Source organism: Ctenopharyngodon idella, chromosome 10 (genome assembly GCF_019924925.1).
Source record: "Ctenopharyngodon idella isolate HZGC_01 chromosome 10, HZGC01, whole genome shotgun sequence".
In the NCBI taxonomy this organism is placed as follows: Eukaryota; Metazoa; Chordata; class Actinopteri; order Cypriniformes; family Xenocyprididae; genus Ctenopharyngodon; species Ctenopharyngodon idella.
Window position 1 is genome coordinate 36,091,958 of NC_067229.1, and position 25,316 is coordinate 36,117,273.

The 25,316-nt window shown below is 36.1% G+C and overlaps 2 protein-coding genes across 7 annotated transcripts in view; one reads left to right on the forward strand and one right to left on the reverse strand.

Moving 5' to 3' along the window:
• Positions 1–1,514: 1,514 nt before the first annotated feature.
• trim47 (tripartite motif containing 47) lies at positions 1,515–8,788 on the forward strand. The gene is made up of 8 exons (XM_051908758.1): positions 1,515–1,826; positions 2,110–2,327; positions 2,615–2,660; positions 3,924–4,019; positions 4,155–4,379; positions 5,901–5,923; positions 6,021–6,136; positions 6,829–8,788. Exons 1-8 carry the CDS (start codon positions 1,641–1,643, stop codon positions 7,356–7,358), a joined length of 1,440 nt encoding a protein of 479 aa, XP_051764718.1. The 5' UTR covers positions 1,515–1,640; the 3' UTR covers positions 7,359–8,788.
• Positions 7,817–25,316, reverse strand: part of trim3b (tripartite motif containing 3b) — a 36,550-nt gene continuing 19,050 nt past the window's right edge. For 3 of the 6 annotated variants that reach the window (XM_051908754.1, XM_051908753.1, XM_051908752.1), the window contains 12 exons: positions 20,778–20,959; positions 18,970–19,210; positions 18,422–18,573; positions 17,327–17,507; positions 16,515–17,247; positions 16,291–16,394; positions 15,958–16,125; positions 15,009–15,177; positions 14,071–14,130; positions 13,389–13,459; positions 12,684–12,824; positions 7,817–12,583 (listed from right to left, as the gene is read on the reverse strand). In XM_051908754.1, the coding sequence (XP_051764714.1) occupies positions 12,431–12,583; positions 12,684–12,824; positions 13,389–13,459; positions 14,071–14,130; positions 15,009–15,177; positions 15,958–16,125; positions 16,291–16,394; positions 16,515–17,247; positions 17,327–17,507; positions 18,422–18,573; positions 18,970–19,210; positions 20,778–20,923 (2,319 nt within the window). In that variant the 5' untranslated portion in view covers positions 20,924–20,959 and the 3' untranslated portion in view covers positions 7,817–12,430. Of the gene's footprint in view, positions 12,584–12,683; positions 12,825–13,388; positions 13,460–14,070; positions 14,131–15,008; positions 15,178–15,957; positions 16,126–16,290; positions 16,395–16,514; positions 17,248–17,326; positions 17,508–18,421; positions 18,574–18,969; positions 19,211–20,249; positions 20,391–20,777; positions 20,960–25,316 lie in introns of those variants that run through there. The other 3 variants (XM_051908757.1, XM_051908756.1, XM_051908755.1) reach the window with 3 other exon arrangements.

Sequence of the window (25,316 nt, forward strand, 5' to 3'; positions counted from 1 at the left end):
TCCAGTGATCAGTATGAGAGAATTGTACTCAAAGCACCTAATTTTAACTGCTGTAATACAAGATACGCAAATTTGTATTGTCCTATAAAGCAGACAAAAACATGAACATGATGAATAGGACATGTGGCTTTGCATGGTTAAAAGATGTAGAGCTGTTATCACTTAAGGTGTACTCGCTTTTGTTGCCAGCTATTTAGACAATTATGGCTGTATGTTGAGTTATTTTCAGAGGACAGTAAATCTATACTACTATACAAGCAGCACATTGACTACTCTAAAATAAATACAAGTTTCATTTCTATGGTATTGTCCCTTGAGAAGATAAATATAAACTAAAATAGTCACTGAAATGTGAGGGGTGTACTCACTTTTGTGAGATACTGTAGTTGCTGCTGTTTTAATTAAAATTTGTTTGTTATAATTTAAGGGTTAGTATTCAGAGAGCTGCATGTATTAAATATTGCCGTCTTATCTCATTGAGTGTTGTTTTAATATAAGGGGAAAACTGTGACACGGGAAATCCCTCAGATTTCCACATTTGTGTTTCACTGTATTTTGCGGTTGAATCTCTTGCAGTTGTTTTTTTCCAGACCAATTTCTATCAACTTGTTCTATCAACTATCACATTTTTGTTGTCTTCACCATCATTGTTAGATACATCAAAGTTCAAGTGTTTGTGTGTGCATTCAAAAAACATATCCACAAGAACTCATCTATGAAAAACCAGCATCATATTGTCAAATCCATTTCACCTAACAATTATATTCCTCATCAGGCTGATAATATTTAAAAAGAAATGTGCTATGCAATAAAATCAGTGGATTGTTTTCATATTCACAGAGGATTGTGAGGCTATTAACAGTCACAAGCACGACATTTTGGGCACGATGAAATATTCTTTATGTTTGAAATGGTATTTATGGTGAGATATCGTGTTTTTGTACTTGGTTCACAGCTACATATTTCCAATGCTAAATGCATTTTTATGTACTGGGCCTTGAAGCACAAAATAAACTAAGTCTTAAGACTTTCAAAGTTTTAAGTCTCATTACTGTGACATAAATGTGTTCTGTTCAGTTGTAGTCAATTCGTAGACTCGTATATTGAGGAATCGAATTGAATTGTTTTTCTTAAACAAAATGAAATAGCCCAGCAAGTGTAAATTGTCTTTTTACTAGCTGAATCATGGCAGTAACAAACTCAACTGCGATTCATGTAACACAACAAAAGCATTTTGTTGGATAAAATCGTATTTAACCGCAATAGTGTGCTCGCATATGGCTTTTTCATGGTGTAATTAACGTCTTTTTATTAAATACAAAGTCAGTTTACACAAGAAACTGCATGGATGCTTTTTTATTACTATTATAATTTTGTAATGACTTCTTAGAATTTTTTACATTAATTTCTGAATATTAATTGCGTAATTACGTGGTGACAACATATGCTGGACCGGTTCTTTGAAATGAGCTCTTCGAAAGAACCGATTCGTGCTACACGCTTAGAAAACGGAACCAATCAGATTTGCTACTGGGCCCCCACGTGAATGGACCAGGAAGTGAGTCCAGAATGGGCTCTCTCTCTTCCGTCTAGAATCGCTTCTATCCCTGAAAAACAGTTACACTGTTGCTTGGGGAAACATGGCCACTGCCGGAGATTCGAGAGGAGAGCTTCAGAAGGAATTAGTCTGTTCTATTTGCCTTGATTATTTCGACGACCCTGTCATTTTAAAATGCGGTCACAATTTCTGCCGCATGTGCATTTTGATGCACTGGGAGGAAAATGGAGGCGATGATGTTGGTTACCAGTGTCCGGAGTGCAGGATGGTGCGTGGTTTGTTTTGATAAACGTTGCTACATTCTGGGTTGCTTAGTTACAGCTGTTTAAATGCACATAACGGGTTTATATACAGTTGCGTCCTAATCATGCAGAGTGACTCAAACCGACAGTCTAAATAATAATCGTACTTTACCATGTTGTTAATAATAGGTGTGATTTCTCCGACCACTTTAATTAAATCCCAAAATACAAATCGCCGCACGAGCCTTTTTGTTAGTACAGCATTAATGCTTTTCTGCGTCGTACATAAAACGGTGTCCTTTTTTGCAGGTGTTCGCAAAAATGAGTTTCACCAAGAACTACCTGGTAAAGAACTTAGTGGATAAACTGAGCGACTTCGACTATCTGAAGACGTGTAGGCCCTCTGCACCCGCAAAACCCGTGAAAATGGACGGGAAATGTGAGCGACACCACGAGGAACTCAAACTGTACTGCCACACGGACAGAAAGCCCATCTGCGTGGTGTGTCGGGAATCAAGAGCGCACAGGTGAGGCTCAGAGACCTCTGTGGCCCCCATATTCAAGCACAGACGGCGACTGTGTCTCAGATTCTACCTAACAATCTACCTAGACAAAATTGAACCATTTTTGGGTAACATTATATGATGACCAAAATACGCTAAGTTAGCAGTTCAGTCGGTTATGATGCATTGACCACTGTCTGAGGTCCAGATGTGCTTTGTTGTAGCATTTTAGCATTAAAATTGTTGTAGCATTTTACATAAAAATGGTCTAAAAATAAACATCATACATCATTTTATTTCTATTTTTCTAGACACCATGATGTTGCTCCTGTACCAGAGGTTGTTGAAGACATGAAGGTTTGTTCTAGATTGCTTTCCCCCCCCTCAAAGTTTGTTGGTTTTGTCGGTTGATTTAGCTTTTCTGTCTCTTTCACTCTTTTGTGGTCCTCCTCTTGTGGTCCTTCTCTTCTTGTCCTCCTTTTTGTTATGCCAGTCTGAATGTCTTAGTTGGCACCAGAAACCATTGACGTTCTTTCTTGGCTAACCTTGGGGTTGGAACAAGGAGCAACTATCTGTCACTGTAGTGCTGTATGTACATGTGACATTTAGCACTTTAAGTGTTTTTCTTTAACAGACAGCCTTGTAGTACTAACACATAGGCATTGTTTGATTGCAGACAGTCTTTATGTTGTTTTCAGAAGTCGAGACAACTATTAAAATCATCATATATATGTCCAGTGTTGTTCGGAACGGTGTGAAATTAACACCTGCCAAATGCTGGTACATTTTGCACAGCAGCAGGTAATTTTGCTCGCCTACTATGGCTGATACAAACAAGCACACTTTTATACACTAAATTATTAAAATATTATATTATAAATTTATTTTAGATTTTGTAATTAATATATTTTACAGTAAATATGATTATTAAAATATTATATTGTTAAAATGTGTTTTTTTTTTTAAACTAACTATAGTTGTATAATTCCAAATATTTTGGTTAATGTTTGTTGTTAACCTATATAGGTTTTAAAAAAAAAACTAGAAAAAAGGTGGAACTCTGTGTTATTTATTATATTATTAAATTATGTGTTTGCATTTTGAATATATTTGTAAAATAAAAATGGATGGTAAAAAATCAAAATGGCTGATAAAATAGGGCATTCATCAGCCACTGTGACTGGTGGGCAAAAGTTTTTTTTTTTTTTTTAATAAATACACTTTTCTGGAAACTTCTACATAAGGAAAGTGTGATGCATTTCACACACATGAATTATCTGTTTCTTTGCATTGTGATACTCCTTGTTCATAGCCCAAACATGTTCAAATATTTGATGGTAATGCAAAGCAGTAGGCGAGCATATCTAAATGATTGAATATTCTTGTGTAGAGCTGAAGTCTGCAATGCTAAACTCCCTCACAGTCTAGTGTCCAGTTTCACTATGGGAACTGTTGACCTTTGCACTTAACTGTTTCAATCTTTAAGATACAGTTATAAGCTCCATATATGTGCATAACACATATCCTTCACACAAATATTTTGTCCATTTTTGATTGTACTTTGAATAATCTTTGTGCTGTAACACTTCAAGTTGAAAGTTTTCTTATTTTAATATGCAGAGTGAGCTCAAGCTAAGACTCATCAAGCTGAACTGGCAGAAGTCCATGTGTACCAGAGTAAAGAGCACAGACGAGCAGGCCAAATCTGATGTCAAGGTATGAAAGCCCGATTGTTCTCACGCTGACTTTGCATACATGCAAATGACTCAAAATTGCTGTTATGTAACCTGCTGTGGATTTATGGTCTATGAGGAGGCCCTGATGCTGAATCTCAAACATTTGTCTCAACAGCTAAAAAAACAAGCGTTGAAGGAGAAGATTGAGGAAGATGTTGGTGCCCTGGTTCAGTTTTTGTTGGATGAGAAGGATGATCTGTTGGAAAGGTTGGAGGCCGAAGCGGTGGCCACTATTGGGCTGATTGATGCGAACCTGAAACGTGTGGAGAGCGAGGCAGCCAAAGTGGACAAAGCCATTACTGAAATTCAAAACCACCTGAGTGACAGCGCTAACTTTGAGGTGAAGAACTTCAACAGCTCGTATTATAAAATAAAATTTTCCTAATTATACACACGCACATACACACACATTTGCAGGGCTTGACATTAACACCCGCCAACCCACCAGATGAGGGTGGATTTCAGCAGTGGCGTGTAACGCGGTCCCTCCTACACTTTGGAGGGTTGAATTTTATATATAATATATACTCTTTTTTTTAATTGTAGTCTTTTAAAAAGGCGTCTGAAATAATAAACTAAGTGCAATGTAGTGTTTTCAAAAATATAAATTTTTCAACACTGAAATATCTGAAACGCTTCCAATACTCATTGTTAGAGGGCTTTAATTTTGGCATGGGATTGCCCGTATTGCGCATAATTTTACTCATTCCTGCAGATTTTGCGTACTCAAGCAAAGTGCACATAAAGCGGCCTCTCAGTACTAAATTGAATTCTTTTTCGCTGTTTATTGCGCTTAAACAGTCAAAAACACACAAAATAATGTCAAAATGCCATTCTTGGCGAGTATTCACGTAAACAACTGTTTACGTTCATTTAAAACATAACTGACTGAGAAAGAAAGCGCATGTATAACAATATAATGGATTTGTGCGTCAGGTCTTAAAGTGACAGCAGCCTAATATAGCTGCTGCCAAATTATGAGATAATAGTAAATATCTATTTGGCAGTTTTTCCCTAATGATATGAATGTCAAAATTGCGGCCAGTGAAAATGCTGAGTGGCTAGTAACTTTGGAAAACCACTAGCCACAGTGGCTGGTGAGCAAAAGTTAATGTCAAGCCCTGTATATTTGGGTGCAAAATAGGCATAATGTATAATATTAATGATAAAATGTTAAATGGAAAGGAATTACTACATTTTTATTGGTAGTTGAAAGCATAAACTGAGAATTAACTGAATTAGAAATATAATTTTCGTATGTGTTAATATGAAGCCAGTTTAAAAAAACAACATAAAATAATTGCAAATTCTTATCTCTTACAATTACTTCTTTATTTTTTGTAAAGGCGGTTTACACCAAGAATGATAACTATATTAGCATCCACAAAATATCCAACAGTTATGTCGTCTGCCACCTAATATGCTCAAGCTCTTTAAAGTCGAGTGGATTGTGACTGGCAAAATTATTATTTTTTTTACATTCATCAGCTAGAAAAAAAATTGTTCTGAAAGTGATTCCTATGATACTGTGTCATTATTGTTAAAGCTGTGGTTTGGAAGTCTCTATTCTCATAAAATTACCATTGTTATAACTTTACAGCTATAGTTATTGTTATAAGTATCGCCGTTGGTGTAAAACAGCCCTTAATTGTGACTACTCATAATTTTGACTTTTTTAAATAAAACAATTATGACAGTATCTCTTGCCATGTGTCTTTATATTTTGCAAATTGCAACTTTTTTTTTGTTTTGTTTTTTTATTCATTTATTTTTTATATTAATATATTATTAAAATTACATTCATATTATTTTCACTGTGACCTCATTAAATTATTAACATTTACCTTTTTTTCCCCTCCAGAGTATCAGTAATTCATACTTAAGGTATGTAAATCTGTATTATTTTAAATAAGTTAATTCCTTAACCTGTTCTGTCTATTTTTAGGGTTATATCTCTTATAATGTGTTTTTTACCTCATAGCCCCTGCCACGTTAACCTCAGCGTCCAGGCCTCTAACTCTCCTCCAGATTTCTCAGAGTTCACAGGCCCCTTTCAGCTCATTATGTGGAAGAAGATGATGCACGTGTTACACACAAGTGAGTGCTTTTAGTGCAGTCACATTTACCATTGGCAAATTTTCATGTGCGAAAGCCAGTCATTTCAGTAGGAATCCAGAAGATCGGGAATTTCGTGTGAGGGCAAAAGATTTCCCCGCAAACGCAAAATCACCACGTTGACCAACAGAAAGCTGCTTGGTTTGAAAGTGACTTCTCTCTGAGCGGTGCTTCATGCATCGCAACACTATTGTCAATAGACGATGAACCTTTTGTTTGCCTGCAAATTTTGCTGAAATGTGACCGCACCTTCATCTGTGAGATATGTGGTGCCTAGTCATGTGTTTTGTGGGAGTGTTTGGTTAAAGGGTTAGTTCACCCAAAAATGAAAATTCTGTCATTAATTACTCATCCTCATGTCGTTCCAAACCCGTAAGTCTTTCCTTCATCTTCAGAACAGAAATGAAGATCTTTTTGATGAAATCTGAGAGCTTTCTGTCCCTCCATTGAGAGCTATGCAACTACCACTTTGACGCTTCATAAAGAGATCATAAAACTAATCCATAGGAATTGAGCAGTTTAGTCCAAATTTTCGATCACTTTTATGATGAACAGATTTAATTTAGGCTTTTATGAAGGTGAGTAATTAATAACAGAATTTTTGGGGTTTTTTGGGGTGAACTAACCCTTTAACATGATGTTAAATGGCTAACCAGATGTTCCCTGTTTTCCAGTGCCTCAGAATTTGACTCTAGATTTAGACACCGCTCATCCCTCGTTGGCCATCAGCGACTTTGACACCAAGGTGGAGGAAGGCCGCGTGCGCTCCCAGGAGCCCGACATGCCGCAGCGCTTCACTCGTTTCTTTGGCGTGCTCGCCACTGCCCAGTATTCCAGCGGTCAGCATTACTGGGAGGTGGACGTGCGGGACAAGGGGGTCTGGTATCTGGGCGTCACCACCGAATACAGCAACCGCAAAGGTTTTGTAAACCTTTCGCCCTCCGCTGGCTACTGGAGCCTGTGTCTCCAAGACCGACTGTACGCCAACGAGGAAGACTCGCGTGTGCCCGTGGCAGACTACTGGAACTCTCCTCGTGTCGGCGTTTTCTTAGACTACGACCGGGGCCACGTTACTTTCTTCGACGCTGTTACCATGAAACGCATCTATAACTTTGTCACATACTTTGACGAGCCAGTCTCACCCTTCTTCAGCCCAGGGAAAAACGACCCGGGTAGCCGACTACAAATATGTCACTTCTACTGAAAACGAAGCGATGCGTACATGTAGTTCGCAACAAACAAAATAAATAATGATAAATGCTCCTGTTGTTGCATCTAAGTAAACATTTCAGGGCATTTTCCTTCCTGGAAGTAGGGAGGACGTTTGTTTTTAAGCTCTGCCATGTCTTTGGATTCAGTTGATCTGAATTAATTAGTTGCGTAGAGCTTTGATACACCATAATCTGAAGGAGTGAAATAAATTTTTCTTGCTCTTGAATTATGATGTAGCCCCACTGAAATTCAGGTAGAGAGGCATTGCCGGTTTTTACGCAAATGTCGACTTTAGCTGCTCTGTGTCGTCTTGTCTTAGACCTCAGTGTTGTCTTTTGTACATCATTGTAGAGGTGAAAATAAAGACTAAATCAGGCCAAAAATGTATTAATGGTTGATATCAAATTGTAGATTTGGGCATTTTAATCACTATGTATTCCATTTTATGGCTTTTTTTTTTTTTTTTTTTCTTTATTTTAAATCTATTTTAAACGTTTACATATTTTTGCCGCAATTTTGTTTTTAAGGGATGTTTTTGTTAGACAAATTACCCTGTAATGTAATGTTACATAAAGGCTCTGTGTTTGAACATATCGTAATAGCTCAGACTGCAATAGGTGCTATGCAACTTTGAGTATGTGAGTTTTCAACAACAAAGTAGGACAGATATGCTGTGAGGAGCGTCCTTTTATTCATTTAATTATGTAAATGAGTCCATTCTTAAGCTTTGTGCCATTCATGTTACATCATTTTAATGTACCTTTCAAATCTATTATATTAAAAATTTTAATCTGTTTGATTTGTTTAGCAGTAGTCAAATTTGTCTTGTGGGATGACGGTGAAGAGAGATGCTGGGAATGTACGTTTTTGTTTGCTTTTGTACTGAAACAAGCACAAAGTGACATTTCAGCACCCTTTGATTGAGCTCAGATGGTTTGTTATTCATGTTGATATTTACAGAACTAGTTTATATACTAGAACCGCTGCAGTCATTTGTACAAAATGTTTTTTGAGCTGACAAAGGATCAAGAAAACACTGGAACAGATCACTTCTGGATCTTAAGATGTTTTGTACATGTGCTGTTAACGTGAACATGCTCTCAACACTTTGTGTTACCAAGATCCATGATAAAAACTAGGATCTAAGTTTTATTTAACATTTAGTACTTTAGTAATCACTGTCTGTTTCCTCATATGAAATGAGTTCAACTTGAAAACATTGACTCTTTGTATGTTTAATATATATATATTTTTAATTTGGATTTCTTTTAATTGCTGATGTAAGAGAACTGTTACATCACTTTTGAGCATTACTGCTGGATGGCACCATCAGTACATTTTACTTTTGTGTGATTTAAAACCACTGCAATATGTTAAATGTTTTCCTCTGCAGTCATTTAAAAATAAAATATTACAACAGTTTTTTTTTTTTTTTTTAATTTCAGTATTTCATATTTCATAGAACCAGGAAGTTCCACTTTATTATCCAGATTATATAACAATTTTTTAAAAATGAATCACTTTGATTCACAGTTTTAAAAAAAAAGAAAGACAAAATTTGAGAAGTGTCTTGTATATACAGTTTTATTTTTAAACTGCAATAATAATAGACCAGTAAAATGAACATATGGTTGATTCTTTGTTGTTCAAGATTTTTGTTTTTTTAAACCCATGAAGCACATTTACTAAATCATCTGTCCAAGCACTAGATCATGCATTGGATAGAGTTAAAGTCCATCCACACCAAGAACAAAATTAGCGTTCACACCAACGGACGATAACTTTATTGATTCTAAGTTCGCTGCAGCAGTTGTCGACATGAAAGTCACCATGAAATTGAAATTGACAATTGTCAATTTTTTTCAACTTGTTTTTTTTTTAAAGAATATTGCAGTATTTATTATAAATTCATCCGCGCACATCAATATTTTTTAAATTAATGTCAATCACAGCAATAGCAGACCACAATCGTCCAATCAATTCCCAATGCACAAATTCAAGTCCCTACATTTTTTCTTGTTCCAGGAAGCCGTTTCACTCGGATATACGTCGCAATAAGAAAGAAAAGACTATTGCAACTTCCATTTCATGCCGACTTTAAAGTCGAATTATCAGCCATAAAAAAAAAAAAAAAAAATCGCACAGTCATTTCAACGATACCGTTCTTCTATGTCCTTATTTTTATAGCTGTGGTGTGGACTTACGATTCTGATGTTTCGAAATCTGCGGTCATATTAGAGAATTTTTACGGGTACATTGTCTATTGTCAATATTTTATCAGTCTATGAAGCACAGCTCACACTTTCAAAACAAGCATTTTTTTTTTTTCTTAATTGGTTAACGTGGACCAATTCGTGCGACCAATTTGAAGACGTTGCAAAATCTGCATGGGGAATTATTTTGCTCTCGCAAAGTTCCTGATGACGTGGATTCCTATTGAAACGTCTGGATTTCTCCCAAGTGTGTCCGACTGAATCCCGCAGTACTACAAACCTCGCCCCTACAAATTACACCCCCTACAATGAAACAGCCAATCAGGATGTCATCACAATTCCTCCCTCTAGAATCGCTAATAGAGTACCTCAGGGATGACGTGATGACGGAAGTTAGCGGCGCACGGGTTCCCTCGATCGAAAGCCTATGCATTTTTCCCATAAACTTTTGGAAAAGTTTATGGGAAAAAGTATAAGCTCTGTGTTTAACACAGGATTATGACACTTACACGTTTTGTCTATCAAGATAATCTTTACAAGCTAACACAACATTTATACATTTTGAAGCCTAAATAAAGTCGTCAGATATAAAAAACTATCAGTCGCAACATTCCCTAGTCTGCCTTCTCTTAAAACAAAATGCATTTTTATCAAGCTAAAATTTACATCTAGTTCCCAACGAAAGTATTGTTTAGTGTAAAACATGATGAAGATTAGCAAACAGACTGTCGATTAATTAAATGATTAGCTATTTCCCCACAAAAGCTGTTTAATCAGCATAATGAAGCCTCTCATCCATTGACATCCATTCAAAAAACGGCCTCTGGTCTCCTTCCCTGCGTACCGCCAGAGGCGGAGCATTAGCATTAGCCGTTACGCTTTTTTGGCTAAAGGTTGCAGGCTTGCCTTCCAGTGGTTTGACCGGAAGTCCTAAAATGCTAACTTGCTTCTGGGTTTTGCCTACAAAAACACGTCATCCCTGAAGTACTCTGTCGTCACTAGTACAACTCTTCTTCTACTTCACTTTCCTCGCTTTTTAAGCTTCACTATCGCCACCTAGTGATAAGGCACACAGATTGCATTACATAAACAATCAGGGTAGGGTAGGTTTTTAATTTATTTTATGTTTTCCTAATAGCTGTCATTTTCATATTTCATAAGATTTGGAATATAAAGAAAGGAATATAAGTTAGCCTTACTAACATTCCATACATAAAACATAAAATAATTTACTTCAAAAGATTGTTTTAATCAACATTGTTCGCGGGAGGCGTAACTTGCAGGGCGTGGTTTGTAGTACTGCAGGACGCAGACCTTTCTTGGATTTCGCCTGCAAAAATTCGCTGAACAATAGTAAATGTGACCACCTTTAGAGCAATTTTAAAACTTTATGGTTATAGTTAATCGTTCATAGTGTGAACAGGCCTTTACTGATGATGGTTCTCCAAAAGAGCCCATCACGACGGAAGCAACTAATTATCTCAACTTGCAATTCGTATATATTATAAATTAATATACAGTATAGAATATTTGTTTTTGGCTATTACATTTTTTTTATTTATTTCCAGTCTGCCAATAGCAAATCATTACAAGTATTTCGCTGCTGCAGAAACCATATTCAGACTGCTGGTAAAATCATTAACATGCAAAAACGTTATTTGCACAGATATTAAGATATACGTTCACCGTTTCAGCTGCGAGCCACCGTTCATTAATCTTGTACAGTATCACACAGAGTAGCCTATTAAGGAGACGTGGTGCCACATAAACCTTCAAAAAGACAAAGGAAATATCCACAAAATTAAAGGGAAGTGATTTTGAAATCATTCGCTGGTGATGAAGGACAATCTCAAAGGAAAATGTGTACAAAACATTAAATAAATAGACAAATGAAGCATAAACTAATACTGACTAAAAACAACATTTGGTTGCTACACTGTAAACATCTGGCATCTGCATGATTATTTACAGAGAAGAGATATAATTCCATACAGCGGATCATCTTTATAGAACATTAAAAAACAGAGGCAATAGGCCTATACTTGAAATACTTGGGTTTGATTATATTTCTATTTCCTCGCTAACTTGGATTTTTCAACACATAAAGTAGCCTTGTGCTTTAGAAAAATAAATAATTTGGAATGGAAAAAAATATGTAGTTTTTGGCTCCTTTTGTTAATTGGTTTGATATTTTTTGAAAGAGCACAGCAGGGATGCGCATCACTTCCTGTGCTGCTGATATCTGTGAGGGCTCAGATGTTCAGTCTGAATGATTTGAACACCCAGTTGGCTGAAAGCACTCACTGAATAGCTCGGATATAGTGAAATCTCAGTGGTAAATGCTGACAATACAAGAAGCCAGTGTCATTTACATGTTACATACACCAAATATGTTCATATGTACATACATTTGTATATTTACAAATGCAGAATGTAACAGAATTAAAATACACAACTGTTGCAGTCATGGGAAGGTCAATCACTATGAGACGGGAAAGGAATCTTGGAAAAATCTTGGAAATAATTGACTTTTCGGCAAGGGTTTAAGACGCGATTAACAAAATGTTTTGCTATATATATATATACTTTTTATTTATACAGAACTTACATGATTTCTAATAAGAATCTGTGCTTATTGATATGGTTTCTGTTATTTACAATAAACATTCCTGGTTTAGTACAGAAGCAGTTCTTTGTTTTGGAACATGAAAATCAGTACAAGATTTAAGAAAAGTGCTTTTTGTTCATCCGATTCTTCCTTTCTGGAGGATTTCGCTGATATGACTATGCAAACTGTGATGAACCGAAGTCGCAGGAGAGTTTGTGGCACCCTGTGGCAGTACCTGAGGCGTTACTGCAGGTACCGGTAGACTTTGAAGCAGTGGTTACCAGAATCGGCCACCACAACATGGCCGTCGGAGGTTAAAGCGAGACCCTGCGGCCCATACAGAGGGTCTGCAGTTGTGTTGATGTAAGAGAGAAATGAGCCTGCGCTGTCAAACACCTGAGAAAAAAAAAAGACACACTTGTTTTGTAGAAATTGTCATCTTAAAAAGTGCTTCTAAAATGACTAATTTTTTGGAGATGTTTAGAGGATTCAGTACCTGTATTCTGCTGTTGCCCCAGTCTGCTACGATGATGTTGCCGTTAACATCAACAGCGACCCCTGTGGGGGCATTAAACTGGCCGTTTCCCTCTCCATGGGACCCAAATTTGAACAAAAACTCCCCATCTGCACTGTAGACCTGAGGAAATACAAATTTTAATCACCCATATTAAATAAAATACAATGTCACTTACAATAAAAGATGCATTCTGTAATTCCATTTAAGTTTTACATATAAGAAATGAATAATACTTTTGAAAATATATCTAAAATCATCAAGTCATGTCAGTAGCCTTATAAAAAAAAAGTTTTTTTTTTGTTGTTTTTTTTTATGGAGCAGGTCACCTCATGGGGGCAGCAATTTTGAAATCACATGACAGATGAATATTTAGTTTTACCTCTGTAACTCCCATTATTGGAAACTTTCACTTGTGGAATAAATGAATCATTGCTGACTGCTAATATTGCATTTAATTTTACAATAGGGAAATATACCATATACTATTTTTTTGAAGTGTGAAGATTTTTTAAGAAATATTTAATGAGTACAATTAAATAATTTCTTTGACAATATATATATATGATATGGATATGGTTCAGGTCCCTTACTCCACAATTTATGGATTTTTTTTTCTTTTTTCTTTTTATCCAGTGTACTGGTCTCCAAGTGAAAATTGTAAGTACGGCCGTGAGATACACTCACCTTGACGGAGTGGTTATGAAAATCTGTCACCACAATTTCATTCTTGTTGTTGACAGCAACAAAGTGTGGACCTGCATGTGTGGAAACAGAGAAAAATGGGGGAGAAGAAAGATTCAGACATGATAAAGACACAGAAAGAGAGCGGAGAGGAGAGCAGGGATGTCATGTGATTAAGATCTCATAGCTGATCAGATATGCTGCGTTCACGCCACCTCGTATTTACCGGAATCTTGAGATGACAACACGTGACTATATATTCGGAGCTGTTCACGTCCTCGGACTGGGACTGGGAATTATGCGTTTCTATGGCACCAATATCAACGCCCAATGAATCTACAGCAGTCAAGGTGGTACAGAGGCCACGTGATACACGTGGGAGCTTTCAGAAAACTCCCAGCTTACAACCTGTAATTACGAGCTCTACGAGGGCGTGAACGCTTTTTACGAGCCAGAATGTCGTAGTTACAGTAATTACGATATGGCGTGAAGGCACCTATAGATCTCGTGATGTAATGTGTATGGAAGCCTTCATCCTCATCATTGAACAATTAGATTTTTGTCAACATTTGATTAGAAACACAAAGCACAAAATCATATTCTCTTGAATTCAGTTCTAGAATGAAACTTGATTTCAATAAGATAAATCACCACATTCTGGGACGAGAATTCACTCCATACTTACTGAACACAGGGCCAGATTTACTAAACTTTTGCTCCAGTGCAAACTTTGCACCACTTTTTTCTAAAAAGGAATGGGAAAAACACAAACAAGGGTAAGCGGAGACAAATAAATGACAGGGCAGAAGGGATTGACAAAAAAAAACTGCAAGAGCTACTTCAAAAACATTTCAAATGGTGCAAGGATGAAAATCATCTTTAAGTGCTGGAACAAACATGGAGCAGACCAGAAGAACAATGGAAAACTGTCTAGAGATGCACATCCCAAACCAGTCCGCAAGCCACATGCACTTGCTTAACAAGGATTAGGAAAAGGAACTGATGTATTTAAATAGTAAAATAAGCAGCAGAAAGGAAAGTGCTGGATGAACTTCAAAAAGCATGACTAATATGTGTGTATCTAGCAGTATCTTAGTAAGAATATAGGCTCTTACATGTATGTATGCATTGGCCTTCATTATTTATCATACAGACAGATAATGCAACTGAAAACATGGCTATTGCTAAAGTGAAACAGGAACAGAACTGAGGCAGGGGAAATATACAGGTCTAGATCCTTTTAAACACTGGAACTGAAGCCTGTGTAAATCTGGCCATTTCTGTATAAAAAAACCACCAGCCTTTTGCAGCGTTTGTCTTCCCAGAATGGTTCTTAGTTGTTGCTTTTGTACTGAAACACCATTTAGCTCTTGTTTCTTTAAAGTTTGTTATTGAATTGCAACATTTTAGGTCACAAGAATAGTTCCTGAGTGCTGGACAAGTGAGGTATTAGGAAGAGATGTTAGAGGACAAGCAGTCACAGCACACAACAGGGGGCGCCAACAACACTTCTGCAACTCTTTAGTGCTTAGATAGGTTAACCACCACAACCACATCTTATTATTCAATGTTGGCTCTATTAGCATCATGATACAGTGTTTAGGCTGTGTTCAATCCCTGTACCTGCGAACTGTCTGTCTGAAGTGCCTCTGGCTCCAAACTTGGTCACTAGTTTGCCATTAGATTGAAAGATGAACACACAGCAGGCTTTATTATCCACTGCAATGATATGACCGTTCCTGTCTACAGCCACTCCTTTGGGTCCCATCAGACGGCCAGCACCGATCTTATTCTGCATGGGGCACAGACACAAAGAGAGGGTCGTTTAGAGGACCATATTAAATGGCTCTTAGGAAAACGTGATTCTGAGTAGCCAAATCTTTGACAATATTCAAGAAACAACTGATAACTCATCTCTTCCATGAACAATTAAATGACTTAAAAAACAAACAAAAATCTTATAGTTCCAGCAGAAGAGTGACCTCTGACCCGACGCATGACGATCAATACGTCATGCGTCGGGTCAGAGGTCACTCTTCTGCTGGAACGCGGAAGTGCAGAGGAGAGAGCAAAACAAAACACCGGTCACGAATTAGAAGTCTAAAGTGAGCATTTTTAAAGAGAAATGTTGGATATAAGAGAAGAGGAGCTTGAGTTTGTTGCCCAGCCATATTTGTTTGAACCACGAGAGGAGTCTTCTCTCACCTCAACATCATACGTCGGGTCAGAGGTCACTCTTACGCCGGAACTCAACTTGCACAAGGTTGTCATTTTTGGGTGAACTAACCCTTTAAAGACTTGTGCTGCTTGAGTTATGTTGCTTAAATTTTTTTTGGAAACTGTGATACATTTTTTTCTGTATTCTTTGATTAATAGAAAGTTCAAAAGAACAACATTTATTTCAAAATTGAATTTTTTTGTAACAATATAAAATTCTTTCCTGTCACTTTTGATAAATTTAATGTATAAGTAAGATTTAGTTTGTTTTTATATATATATATATATATATATATATACACACACACACACACACACACACACACACACACATATATACACTGTTAAACATCACCTTGAATTTCCCATCAGGAGAAAAGATGCTGATCCATCTGTTATCATAATCAGCTACTATAATGTCTCCATTTGTGTCGACTGCCACTCCTGTCGGCCTCTGCAGTTGTCCTGGGGATCGACCTCTGACCCCAAAACGTGCTTTAAACTGGCCATCATTAGTAAACACCTTCATAAAAGCAAACAAATTATCAAATTTTGCACTGAATGCAATGAAAATCTTTCTATATCTCTGTATTGAACCCAAGTAAAATTACTGTGACATACTGGTTCCAGTAAATCACTTTAGAAATGAGGCCTATCATTTTTATAATACTGCTATACATTGACTAACCTGTATACACTGGTTGTTGCTGTCTGCTACAATGACCCTCCCATTATTGGAAGCAGAGATGCCCTGTAGATTAGTGAACTCTCCCTTCTCCCTCCCCCGAGAGCCTGAGGGGTCAGACAAAGGAACAACACTGCCATTCAAAATCAAAATAATATTTAACAACAATTTAATGTGTCTAAATTCTTATTGTGCACACAAATAAGTTTGTGTCCTGTGTTTCTTACCCACTCTGTAAATCAGCTCATCCTCTATGGGGTTTTCCTTCTTTTTGGTGGTGCTGTACATGCTGGAAGGTCTCCGTACGGCTTTCTGCCTGATGTGTCCTCCTGTTCCACTAGGAGATTTAACCCTCCTTTTCACATCGTCGGGAGACTGGGGGACATCCGACGGCTTTATCGCCCGCAGTCTGAACGGACTGCCCCGCACGGGCTGTCCATACAGCATCAAAGAGAAGGAGTACTCCCCTTCACTCTTAAGTGTGTACCCTACCTCATACGTTCCGTTTTTATTGTCCACAACCTCCACCTCTGCCACCCGCACTCCGTCCTGCCCTGTTATCTCTGCTCGGAGGACCGCATTACCGGTCCGCACAAGCTCGCTGTCCTTATCCTTAGTGGTAACTGTTACAGTCACATGCTGACCGACCAGGGCATGTCTGAGCCCTTCTCCCGTTGCCACACTCGTGTGTCCCACGGCACCTGTCGTCAGCAGCACGCCCAGGTTCTGGATGGAGCGTCGCAAGCCCTCCGTCTCTATCTGGCAGTCCAAGTGGGCATTTTCGTGTGGCCGTTCAGGAAAGTCGTGGCAGGCGAGGGCACTCACCCGCTCACTCATCTGCTTTTGGACCAGCAGGACTTCAGTGGCGCTGCCGTGGTTCAGGGCCTGCTCAGTAAAACTGCAGCTGCTCTGGATGTGCTCTTTTCCCTGCAGAAGGGAGGATAACTGTGCCTGAAGCACCTGCAGAGAACACAGCAGAAAGGAGTGTTAGAGATATAGAAGGAATACATCCTGTTTAACCTATCAGGAAATTTCTGACCTTCTGCTTGGTGCTACAAATGTTCTCCAGGTCGGTGATGAGCGCAGCCTTGCGTTGATGCAATGCCTTCTCGAGCTCCTCAAATGTCATGTTGATCTCATTGACTGCTTCGTTCTTCCTCTCTATCAGCTGTTTAGAGATTTCATTTACCAGCTCAATGGCCGCTGTTAGTTGGGGCAGCCTGACCGAATAAAAAAACTAATTTTATCAGAGAAATTATGGAAAACATCCAAGTTATTTGAAAAACAGACAGCAATATTATTCACAATGATTGCTTAAAACAGCTTAGAAAAGCATAATTTTGTTTTATAGTTAGTTACTTGTAAAAGGAGATATATTATTATTTAATTTCATTTATATTTCATTTATTCATATTTTTTATATTCATATTTTTTGAATATCATTATATCAATATTTTTATCATTATAATTGTCTTAATTTTTAATTTAATTTATATATATATATATATATATAAATAAATGATATTTTTATTTGAATTATTACTATTATCAATACATTTTTATTATATTATTATTATATTTATATTATTATTATTATTATATTGTTTATTTTTTATTATATATATTTTTTTAAATGATCATTATTACTTTTTCATAATTGTATATCAACATTTTTATCATTATAATCTTTTCTTAATTTTTAATAATACAATTTACATATATATATTTATATATATTCATTATTACAATTTTATCATTATATTTTAAAAAATTATCATAATTTTTTTCATAATTGTAATAACAGTAAAAATAGTAAAACATTTTAACACAACATTACACAATTTTATATATATATATATATATATATATATACTTAGAATAAACTTATAACAAATTATCTAAAACTAACATAATAATATATTTATTATTGCTACCATTATTTACTTATTTATTTATTATTATTATTATATCGGTTTTTTAAATATATAACTTTTTAATAATATTTTTATAATAATAATGACAACAATAATTAAAATGACTTTAAAGCAATATGTATGTAGTGTGTTCTGTTGTTATTATTATTAAAGTGATGAACTGTATATAACAGCTGTCTGTTACGAACAGGCTTATGTACCTGTTGCGTATAGCATCTAGCTGGTTCTTTAGCACTGCTTTGTGCTGTTCTAGAACATCCCGCAGTGGAACGGTCACATGCTCCCGGTGTTCCCCCTCCGTGCAGTCCAGGCACATGGCCGTCTCACATGACTCGCAGTAAAACTCCATCACCTGCAGGGGCACCAGTGAGCAACCCTTTCATTGAGCATCCTAATGGATTATCAAAGGGAGCTAATGTGTGCTAACAGGCCTGAACAGCGTAAACACACTGTGTATTATGACTTTGAAGACACATAAAGGAAAGCCGCTGGTAGCTTTTAGGTGTGTTTCAGAGGAAAGAGCAAGAACATTGAAGAGAAAGTGACAGCAGCCTATGCCAATGAAAAATTGGCTTAAATGTAGAGAAATCAGGGGTGGTAAAGGAATTCCCAATCACTTGTGGCTATACAGACATTTCTACATTCTCGCCGCGATTTCACAAACAACCTAATTTGTGATGGTTTCTCCTTCATGTTCCCACCAAGTGTTGCCAAATTTGGTTTCATCATCAGATGGTAAGAGGCTTACCTTGCCCTCGTGATTGGGGCAGGAGAGCGGTTTCCCAGCGGCTGCTGCACTGACAGACTCCAACACGCTGCAGGCCTCCGGCCGAGAGCATTCTGGGTCTCTCTGCAGCACCTCCATGAGGTTTGTGATGAAGAAGTTGTTCTGTAGTGCCGCAACACCTTTCTCAGGCAAGATGGAGGTCTGTCTGCACACCGGGCAGGACAGTGTCAAAGACTGAGCAGGAATGTAGTTCTGTAGGCACCTGTGAGACATGATTAACATCCTCAAACAAAATCAATCAGCCACAATTATCGGTCTCCTCATGTTGTTCCAAACACTTCATTTCTTCTGTAGAACACAAAAGGAAATATTTTGAAGAAAGATCACATTGCTGTTTTCCTAACAATGAAAGTAGATGGGGACCAAGGACTGTCAAGCTCCAAAAAGGACAAATACTATAAACCACCATAAAAGTAATCCATATGACTATATGCACTTTATTCTAGAGTCATACGATAGCTTTGTGTGAGGAAATGACTGAAAGTTAAGTCACCATTCACATCCTTTTTATTTGGAAAGGAGTAACATATATTTTGCTATAAATAACTCCCTTTGTGTTCTACAGAACAAAGTAAGTCATACAGGTTTTAAAAGACAAGAGGGAGAGTAAATGACAGTATTTCAATTTTTTATGTACTATCCCTTTAAATAGGTATAAAGTAATGTATTTTAACGTCATACATTTTAAATGTTGTATTTTAACATACTGTATATTGTAGACTTTAATGTAAAAGTATCTTTGAAGAACAGATATTAACAACCATTAATATACACTACCTTTCAAAAGGGGTTAGGATTTTTTTAAAGAAATTAATAATTTTATTAATCAAGGAAGCTTTAAACTGACAGTAAAGACATTTATACATTTACAAAAGATTTCTATTTCAAAAAAATGCATTTTTAAAAAAAAAAAAAAAAAACTTAGAATCCTGAAAAAAAAAAAATTAAGCAGCAGTTTTTAACATTGATAATAATAATAAATGTTTCTTGAGCACTAAATCAGCATATTAAAATGGTTTGTGAAGGATCATGTCACACTGAAGACTGGAGTAATTACTGCTGAAAATTCAGTTTTGCATCACAGGAATAAATTACTTTTTAAAATATATTCAAATACAGAACAGTTATTTTAAATTGTAACAATATTTCACAATATTACTGTTTTACTGTATTTTTGATCAAATAAATGCAGCCTTGGTGAGCATAAGAAACTTTTTTTCAAAACAAAAAACTTCACTAACCCCAAACATTTGAATGGCGGTGTATCTCACATTTCATAAATGATGTACTCCTGCGAGACAGTGTGAGAGCGAGATGGCTAGGAGGGCAAGCGTTGCTGAAATTTCAGTCACAATACGAACAATCACAGTGGAAACACTCCACTGACATTCAACCCCACAGATACAAAGCACAAAACACCCAAAGAGATGAATAAAGACACAGAGAGTCTCATTGTCACACAGCACACATCTCATGCCATCGATGCAGAAGAAAATATTTGTGGTAGAGACAGAGCATCCATGCCAAGGATTGTCAGCAGTAAGTGAACAAAGTTGCAATCCTAACAAAAGGTTAACAACTGTTCTATGCTTCAATCATTAAGAACATTATTAAAACCGTGAGCACTAATTTTAATATGCTCAGGCCGGAGCTGTGGCCTCGCGCTAGTGCTCATGTGGGAAATATAAGTATGGCTTGCTTCATTACCGGATCTCCTCCTCATCATTTCTTGTTCTCTACTATCAATAATATTGGCAACAAATACAGACCTTTCACAGAAGGTGTGCAGGCAGGGCAGGACTTTGGGGTTGTGGTAGTGGTCCAGACAGATACTACACACCAGGAACTGCTTGTCTATCTGGCGGACCACTGGGCTTGTGCGGCCGGTCTCAAACTTCGCCATGGTGACAGACATCCACAGAGGGGGCCGAGGGCCAGGACACACCTTAACCTGAAATAAAGAAGATGCTATTAGTTAGAAGTTATTAAAAGTCTTCCAACAGGAAAAAAAAACACAGTGTTTCATCATTTTAACTTTAAAATAATGAAGAGGCAACCAACGCAGACAATCAAAAGATTACAGTACGTCACTTCTCAGACATTCCACGACTCGAAACAAAGCGCCGACCAACGCCAACAGATGCCGACATGGGTAACACACTGACAAAACCTGACAAAGTGTCTGTTGCCATTGGTCCACGACCTCTGTGTCTGCTGGTACAGAGTGAATTGGCCTTTAAAGGGATAGTTCAACTAAAAATGAAAATTCTGTCATAATTCACTCACAATCATGTCATTCCAAACCCATAAGACTGGTTAATCTTTGAAACACAAATGCAGATATTTTTAATGAAACTTGAGAGGTTTCTGTCCATTGAAAGTCCAGAAAAACAGTCCAAAAAGATATGAAGCGACTCCATATGAATAGCGCAGTTTAATCCAAGTCTTGTAAAGAGATGATTGCTTTTTATGATGAACAAATTTAATTTAGGCTTTTATTCACATACAAACACACATACCAGATGTGATGTGCCCTACGTATGTGTGTCGATCATTGTTTAGGTGTAAATAAATCTGGTCATCATATAAAGCGATCATATCTCTCCACAAGTTTTGATTTAAACCAATCAATTCAATTTGTTTTATGATGTCTTTATGACCTTTTTGGATCTTTTAAAATTAGGTTACCTGGACTGTCAATGGAAGAACAGAAACCTCTCAGGTTTCATTAAAAATATATTAATTTGTTTTATGGGTTTGGATTGATGTGAGAGAACGATGGGTGAGAGGATGAGAGAATGATGACAGAATTTTTGTGTGAACTACCTCTTAAAGGGATAGCTACCATAGCACTGACTACCATAGTATTATATTTCCTACTATGGTAGACAATGGTATTCATCCAGATATCTTCAAATATATACAAATATCATTGTGTTCAGCAGAACAAAGAAACTTAAACAAGTTTGGAACAACTTAAGGGTGAGTGAATGATGACAGAATTTTCATTTTTGGGTGAATTATCCCTTTAAAGAGATATTGACATGGCAAGAGAAGACAACCTCCTATATGAACAGGATAACGTGAGAGTGAGACAACAGGTGACGCCTGCTGAGCTGCTACCAAACCAGCAAATTTAACACAGGAAAATAACCGTTATTCTGCAGGGCAAAAAACACACTGTATTTCATCAGAAGAGCATGGAAAAATGGATTACAGAGTTGTAGAGGCAAATAAATGCTGACAATTTTCATGTCACTTTTCCAGATGAGCAGCAACAGCAGCGGGCAGACAGATAAGTACTGATACAAGGACATGAGCTACTGCTGAGGCCATTACAAGCTCCTGCAATGTGGGTACATGCTGTGCCACTTTTTACTTTAGTTGTCCTCTAGGCAAAGAGATATGAGACAGAGGTAAAACTAATATTTCAGGATGTAAAAGAAAACATCTAACATAAGGACCATAGAAATATGACCGTCTTTCAAAGAGGTCCACTGACACACCCGTGTCATGTTAAGGAGTCAGTTTAATAATTTACGATTTAAATAGAAAATTTAATGCACAGTTCCACTTCTAAGTCTCATTTTGTTATTCACATATATAGTGACATATAGTGAATATAGTGAAACAATTTAAATTGCAGTATTTCTGGCATTAGAAGCAAAATTACTATCATTATTAGTTGATCCACTAACAGCATGTATCAACACATCTGACACACTTTACCCCACAGCTACCTTTTTTTAAAAAAAAAAAAAAAAAAAAAAAGAAGAAGAAAAAGAAAAAAAGGTTAATTTAATAATTCATGGATATTTAATTAATTATTAATTTACATGGTTTAGATCTGTATATATTTGCTTTGACAAATAACATTATCTGGCATGAGAATGTACTTTAACATGCAATTTTCAGCGTAAGTAAATAAAAACCTTTTCACTTTTTTCTAGTGCTGTAAAACTGATTAATCTAAATGAATCGCATCTAGCATAAACGTTTGTAAATATAATATGTGTGTCTGTGTGTGTGTACACACAAACTTTTATGTTAGATGCGATTAATTGTGATTAATCGATTTGACAGCAATTCCTTTTTCATGTCCATCTGTCAATCACAGTGAATATATGTGCAAATATACTGTATATGATATATATGTTCACAAAAAACACTTTATACAACTTAATAGTTTGGGAAATAATAATAATATTAATATTAATAAAAATATTAAAGTTGTATTAGTCTTACTAAATGATTTTTGTTCAGCACAAAGGGCCTAGATCAAATCCGACATAATAATTTAATAAACATAATCAACATATCCTGTGCAGTGTTATTTTAGTGAGATACTATTATAGATTTTTTTATTAATATTTTGATTTAGTTTTTATTTTTATTATATTTTCTGTTTTCATTTTAAAGTTAATTTTTTAGTAATTTTATTGTGTTTTTGTCATTTTTATTTTTTAAATGTCTATATAATATTTACATTTTATATAATTTTTTAGTTTTTTATAGTTTTTGTTTCAGATTATTCATTTTAGTTATTTTAGTAAATACATTTAAAATAAATGAAAATGAGAACTAGAACTAACTAAAATAAGATAAGTTTAAGTTTTTTTTATGTAGTTTTAGTTAGCCTATACCTATAATAACCCTGCTCCTGTGATAGCTCAAAAAATGTGAGTTGACATGTGCCATGTGACCAAAATTATGCATGATTTTCTAGATTAAGGGGATGACACATCTTACCCCACTCTCCCCTACAAGTCAGATTCAATATTCATACCTAGTATCAAAACTAAAAATAAAATAAGGCCTTTAATTCAGTAAAGTCTCTGTCTGATCAGCTTGCAGGCCAATTATGACACTTCCAGTCTCTCCCTTCTGCTCTCTGTCATGTTTTGACAGCGAGCGTCTTGCTCTCAGTTTACTCCAGTGCCTCTGTTCCCAGTGTTGCTCTGATACTTTTGACATGTGCTCTCATGGACATATGAGTGATGGTAACGTGAGAGTGTTATAGCTGATATTAGTTCCCTTCTCCCACTTTCTAAAATCCTCCTCCTTCAAACCCCCCTCATCCTTTCTGTTTTGATGTGTTTGATATGCGGGCTATATTTAGACGCATGTCTCACTGGGCTAAGCTTAATAAGGGGTCATGTCCAGCAGCGGATGGCTGAGATTCTTGTGCACAACACAGAAAGAGGAGCCAGAGCAGGTATCTGGGCTGACAGGAGCTCAAATACACACTGACACGTAGAATTCATGATCATGTGACTAAAAATGCAAAGCATATTTATAAATGAGATTTACTGGTCTGAAATGAGAATCACATCTGAATATAAGCACACAACCTTTTCTGGAGTTGCTACATGGTCAATGACACAGTGTCCATAAAAAATTTATCTTTTGGAAAAACTGATTTGCATGCACGTACATCACATTAATACACATTATTATTTTCAAAAAGGATTTTTTTCTTACATTTATATACATACATATTAATTCATAGATATTACATTTTTGGGGAGTTTGACTACATGACATTTGACTTGAACTAACTTTGTCTTGTCATAAAAAGGTCACATTGTCTGATATTTTAGGAAACTTATTGACCCTCACACATTCATGAGGTTCTGCAGAGGTCAAAAAATGAATTGTTAGATTTACTTAAAAAAGCAGTGTTTCACGCAACTATATTGAGTAATTTGTACAAATAACAATTTAGTTGTATGAACAAAAATTCAAGTGAAGCTGACAAAATTTCTTTATCATTTGAATTTGTCACTGTAACATAATATTTATATGTGCAGTTTACTTAGTAATGTTATGTTAAATTTATAAAAGTTTATTACATAAGGTGAAGACATTTACTTAATTTACCATATTAAATTAACCATTTGCTCTACAAAATAGAAACAACTCAGTTAAATAAAGTTGCATGTGTTTTTAAGTAATGGTTTGAGTGAAACTAACAACAGTGAAAGTTCATTATTTGAGTGTAATTTCCTGTTTTATGTATTTTTTCTGAATTTTGTTTGGACCTCATGACAGGCAACATTTTTTAAATGTTTAAAAGCAATGAAGCAGTTATATGTGTGTGTGTGTGTGTGTGTGTAGTACTGTATATACACTGCATATAGTAAAAAAAAAAAAAAAATACTATAACAGCGAAACTACTTACTGTGTTTTTTCTTAATTATATATATATATATATATATATACACATACATACATATACATATACATATATATATATATATATATATATAAAAACCACTTTTAATGCAGAACTTAAAAACAAATCTTAT

What these genes read in the sequence shown, in the direction of transcription:
- trim47 (XM_051908758.1), top strand. Translation starts at nt 1,641, where the DNA reads ATGGCCACTGCCGGAGATTCGAGAGGAGAGCTTCAGAAGGAATTAGTC. An exon ending in AGGTTGTTGAAGACATGAAG is followed by an intron (nt 2,661 to 3,923) that starts GTTTGTTCTAGA and finishes TTTAATATGCAG; the next exon opens with AGTGAGCTCAAGCTAAGACT. An exon ending in ATCAGTAATTCATACTTAAG is followed by an intron (nt 5,924 to 6,020) that starts GTATGTAAATCT and finishes TTTACCTCATAG; the next exon opens with CCCCTGCCACGTTAACCTCA.